The 4,889-nt window shown below is 56.0% G+C and overlaps 1 protein-coding gene across 1 annotated transcript in view; it reads right to left on the reverse strand.

The window, feature by feature from the left end:
• Window positions 1-4,613, reverse strand: part of PPP1R37 (protein phosphatase 1, regulatory subunit 37) — a 12,878-nt gene extending 8,265 nt beyond the window's left edge. The window contains exons 1-3 of the mRNA XM_009995643.1: window positions 4,478-4,613; window positions 1,613-1,710; window positions 955-1,000 (exon numbers count right to left, since the gene is read on the reverse strand). Coding sequence (XP_009993945.1) covers window positions 955-1,000; window positions 1,613-1,710; window positions 4,478-4,613 — 280 coding nt within the window. The remainder of the gene's footprint in view (window positions 1-954; window positions 1,001-1,612; window positions 1,711-4,477) is intronic.
• Between the last annotated feature and the right edge of the window lie 276 nt (window positions 4,614-4,889).

Here is a 4,889-nt window from a genome sequence, read left to right on the forward strand (position 1 = left end):
CATTCCTGATGGTTTGTTCCCACCTGCCCAGCCCAGAAGGACCTCAAGGGATGTTCCTCCAAGGAGAGGTCACACCAGGGAGGTCCCAAAGCCACCCATGGGGTCACCAGCAGCACCAGGAGAGGGATCCCCAGGGAGGATCCAAAGGGATCTTTGGTTCCCTGTGGCCACTCGAAGGGTTTGGGGAACCCACCTCAACCCCAGGAGGTTCTTCCCCCAGTTCAACCACAAAGGGGGTGGTTGTGCCACCAAAAACTCAGGGAAAGGGGGAGTTTCTGTCTCCCAGCCCCATCCCAGGGTCAGGGAGGTTCTCCTGCCCCTCTTGGGGGGGACACACCTCTGGGTCCAGCTCTGGGCTCCCCAGGTCATGAAGGACAAGGTGCCACCCAGAGTGACTTGGACAGGTTGGAGAGTTGGGGTGAGGAGGAACCTCATGAGGTTCATCACTCAAGGAAGAACAAGCCCAGAGTAGCTCTGGGGACCAGGACCTGAAGGCACCAGGAGGGGTGAAGGTGGATTTGCTGCCAGTGGACTTGGATCTGCAGCTCCTGACCTGGTGGGAAGGACTGATGGAGAAGTTCATGGAAGACCCTCTCCCATGGGAAGGACCCCGTGGGGAAGCAGGAAGTGTGAGGAACCCTCCTCCTTGAGGAGGAACCACCAGACTGTGAACTGACCCCAAACCTCATCCCTTGTCCACCCTGGTGGGAAAGAGGGTGAGAAATGAACCCTCCTTGGTCTTGTCTTGACCCATGAGCTTCTCGTTGGGTTTGTCCTCCCCACCCCAACATCTGGGGGGGGTTGGGCCCAAACCTTAGGACACCTTCATGTTCTCCTCACCCACAAACTTCTCCTCCTGCCTGGTGGGAGGAGGAACCCAGGAAAAGTTGGGAGGAAACACCAAGATGGTCCAGGAGAGAAATGAAATCCCATGGGAATGGGAAAGGAACTCACCTTTGAGATCCAAACAGTCTATTCTGGGAGCCAGGTCCTGAAATTCCTGCAGAAGACCCCAAAAAAAGGAGGGTTTGGTCTTCAGGAGGAGAAAGGAAGAAGGAATGAAGGGGTGGGAATAACGAGGGGACATCCTGATGGGAATGAAGAGAGGAGCTGGGAATGGGTTTACTGGGAATGGTGGGAACCTCTGGAGGGTCTGGGGGATTGGGGGTAAAGGGGTGGTGGGGATGGGGGTGGAGAAGGGGGTGCTGGGGGTGGTGGGACCCAAAGCACAAAGGGACTTGGGTGGGATCCAAACCAGAAAGGGTCTTTGGTGGGTTCCAAAAAAGGGGCTCAGGTGGGATCAAGACAAGGGATTTGGGGTCCATGGGGGGCTGTGGGTTGAGGTCCATGGGGAGTTCTGGGATGAGGTCCCCACCATCCTCTGCTTCCCACCCAGCCCAGCACCTGGGGCTCAAATGGGGTCCATGGGGGGTTCTGGGATGAGGTCCCCACCATCCTCTGCTTCCCACCCAGCCCAGCACCTGAGGCTCAAAGCGTTGGCATCAAGGGCTGTTGGGATGGACCTGGTGGGGGACACACACCAACCAGGAGCTTCTCTTCCCAAAAGTGGTGTCCTAAGGGTTGTTGGGGACAACACCTGGAGAAGTTCTACCTGTATCTGCCTCAGGAGCTTGGGGATCTGCTTGCAGTTCAACTTCTGGCAGGCTTGCTTGTAGGCCAACATGATCTCCTCCACGGTCACGTTCTGGGCTGGAGAAGGGATGGGATGAAGAGTTGAGGTGACACTTGGATCTTCATGGAATCATCTCCCTTCCCTCCCTCTACCCATGGGATTCCCACCCAGCTGAGGACAAGGAGCTTGGAGAGGGATTAAGGGAGTTGAAGAGCAGCAGAGGGATGGAGAAGCTGAACAGGGCTGGTTGGGACACGTTGGCAGGAGCTTGTCCTGTCTTGTTGGGACAGGAATGATGCTGGGAAAGCTGAGGAAGCTCCTCCTGGTCCCAGCCCAGCAGCTCCAGAGCTCAGAACAACTTTGGGAAGTTCCAGGAGGACAAACCCATCCCCTCCTGGTGGGTCAATAAACCACCAAAACTTCTCCTTGTCTCCAGTTTTTTGCTGTTTGGCTTTTTCATTCTTGGCTTTGGGACCACCTGGAGGTGAAGAGACCACCACCCATGGATTGTCCCCCTTCCAGAACCAGCAGGAGGGGTCACCTCTGAGGTGGTGAGACATGAAGTTGAGGTCACCAAAGCTTCCAAACTCAGCTCCCTCAGCACCACCAGCAGGATTTACTCGTTGGCTTCTCCCTCCCTGAATCACAGGACCGGATGTCGGGACCTGCCACCAACTCCTGAGCCACGTGAGCCACCCAGACCTGGCCAAGAGCCCCAACAAACACTTCAACCATCCCTGGGTCAGGAGATGAGCTGGAGAAACCAGATTCTCCAGGAATCTCATCCAGGAGAAGCACAAACCAACCCCAACCCCCCCCCCCCAATCCCTCAGGATTGCGACATCCTGAGAGCGCCAGAAAAACCAACGCGGCTCCGTCGGGCGCGTCAAAAAAACACCAATAAGACTGTTTTTTTTATCTTCTCCCTGGTCCAACCAAACTTGTTGGGCACCTCTGGAGCAGGACGTGGTCAGAGGGACACGTGGCACCTGCCCCAGCTCAACCACACCCTCCCCAAAACCACCTTTTGGGCAGTTTTTGAAGGCGTGGTGAGGTCTGGGGGGACGACGCGGTCAAGATTTGGGGTTGGAGGGACTCGTGGGCTTCTCGAGGTGCTTCCAGTGTCCCTCCCCACACAGATCCAAGCTGCTCCATGTCCAGGAGCACCACCTGGACCTAGTGATCCCAGTGCAATTCCTGGCAGGAGATCACCCAGCCCACCCATAACCCTTCCATGGCAGCTCCAGATCCCCCTGGTGGGGCTGTTGGGTGGAATCTGAGTCTGGGTCTTGCTCTTGGGAACCCCTGGAGGAGGTGGAACCCCAAGAGCAGCTCCAGATCCCTCTCCCAAAAATGGAAAACCATCCTGAATTTGTGTCTTTCTCCTGAGGGAATTTTCTCCTTCATCTCAAGAGCTTTTTTGGAGGTTGGTTTCTCTTCTTCCCCCACCCCCCACCAACTGTTCCTCCTGCCCTTTGGAGCCTCCGAGTCACCACGTTCGACTTTGCCTTGTGACCCACCAGCTGGAACATCCACCTTCAAAACCATCCAGAGAAACCAAAACAACCCCAAAACCACTTGGAATTGCTGGGAAAAGCTGGAGCTGATCCCACCACACGTGCTCCTCAGCACATGGTGGGGGTTGGGTGGCTCCTTGGTGGAACAAAGAAGAGCTGTTCTGGAAAAGGTTGGATCGACCACGAATCCCCACGTGGTTGTCTCCACAATTATCAAGTTGGGGAACAACCAGGATGGGCTCCTACTTGGACCATCCCAACCCTTTGGTTCCCCTTTTCCTTCAAGTCTGTCCCCAAAATCACCACGTGAAAGGACAAAATGAACCCAGGGACCCTCTGGGGTGCTCAGGTCCCTCCAGGAATGTGGTGGCACCAGGTTGTCCCCAAAGATGGACCCAGGTTTGTCACCAGCCCATCCTGGCCCTGCTGAGGCCCAAACAGAGTTAATTAATTAATCTCTTGATTACTGCTTGGCAAATGAAGATGCCAAGAGTGATAAAGAGGTTCTTGCCCAACCTCCTCTGGAATTCTGTGGGTTTCAGCCCCTCATTTGGTGCCAATTCCCACCCACGGTTCCTCCGGAGGGAAAACATCCCGAGAAGCTGCTCGGCCAACCAGGGACTGGGAGAAAGCCTGGAAAACCACAGGATCAGGGGATGGTTTGGGGTGATGGGACCTTCAAGGTCATCTAGATCCAACCCCCTGCATGGGCAGGGACACCTCCCACCAGCCCAGGCTGCTCCAAGCCCCATCCAACCTGCCCTTCAACACCCCCAGGGATGGGGCAGCCACAGCTTCCCTGGGCAACCTGGCCCAGGCTCTCCCCACCCTCACAGCCCAGAATTCCCTCCTCATGTCCAACCTCAACCTCCCTCTTCCAGTTTTCATTCATCCCCCTCATCCCATCACTCCTGCCCTTGGCCCAAGTCCCTCCCCAGCTTTCCTGGAGCCCCTTCAGGCACTGGAAGCTGCTCTAAGCTCTCCCTGGAGACTTCTCCTCTCCAGGATCAACACCTCAACTCTCCCAGCCTGGCTCCAGAGCTGCTCCATGGGACCATCTCTGTGACCTCCTCTGGGCTTCCTCCAGGAACATTCTGAACCTGGGAGCTCCAGAACTGGTCCCAGTTCTCCAGGTGGGGTCTCACCAGAGGAAGAGAATCCCCTCCTTGACCTGCTGGTGACACAGCCCAGGACACGGGTGGTCTCTGGGCTCCAGCACATGGTGCCAACCCACGTTGAGCTCCTCACCAACCACCACCCCCAGATCCTTCTCCTCCAGCCTGTTCTCCATCCATTCTCCTCTATCTCTGCTTGGGATTGTCCCGACCCACGTGCAGGACTTTGCCCTTGACCTCGTTGACCTTCCTGCACTTCCCAACAACCCACTTCTCCAGCCTCTCCAGATCCCTCTGGATGTCCCCCCTGCCTTCCAGGAGGTCACCAGGCTTTGGTGTCACCACCATCAATCCCACCGTGTGTCCCCAACAAAGCCCAGCACCAACAAACTCCTCACTGGTCAAAACTCAGAGAAAGATCCCAAAAAAAGGGTAATGGAGAAAACATTCCCATCAAATCTTGGGAGTTCCCAAGCCTGGAGAGATGGTGGAGATGGGTGGGATGACCCTCAAGCTCCAAACTTTCCCCTCTCTGGCAATATCCAGCATCATCACTGACCAACCAGGGCTCAAATCAAGTGGGATTGGGTGAAGAAACTGGGATGGAAACTGGGATGAGCCTTG

Source organism: Chaetura pelagica, unplaced genomic scaffold (genome assembly GCF_000747805.2).
Source record: "Chaetura pelagica isolate M959 unplaced genomic scaffold, ChaPel_1.0 scaffold804, whole genome shotgun sequence".
In the NCBI taxonomy this organism is placed as follows: domain Eukaryota; kingdom Metazoa; phylum Chordata; class Aves; order Apodiformes; family Apodidae; genus Chaetura; species Chaetura pelagica.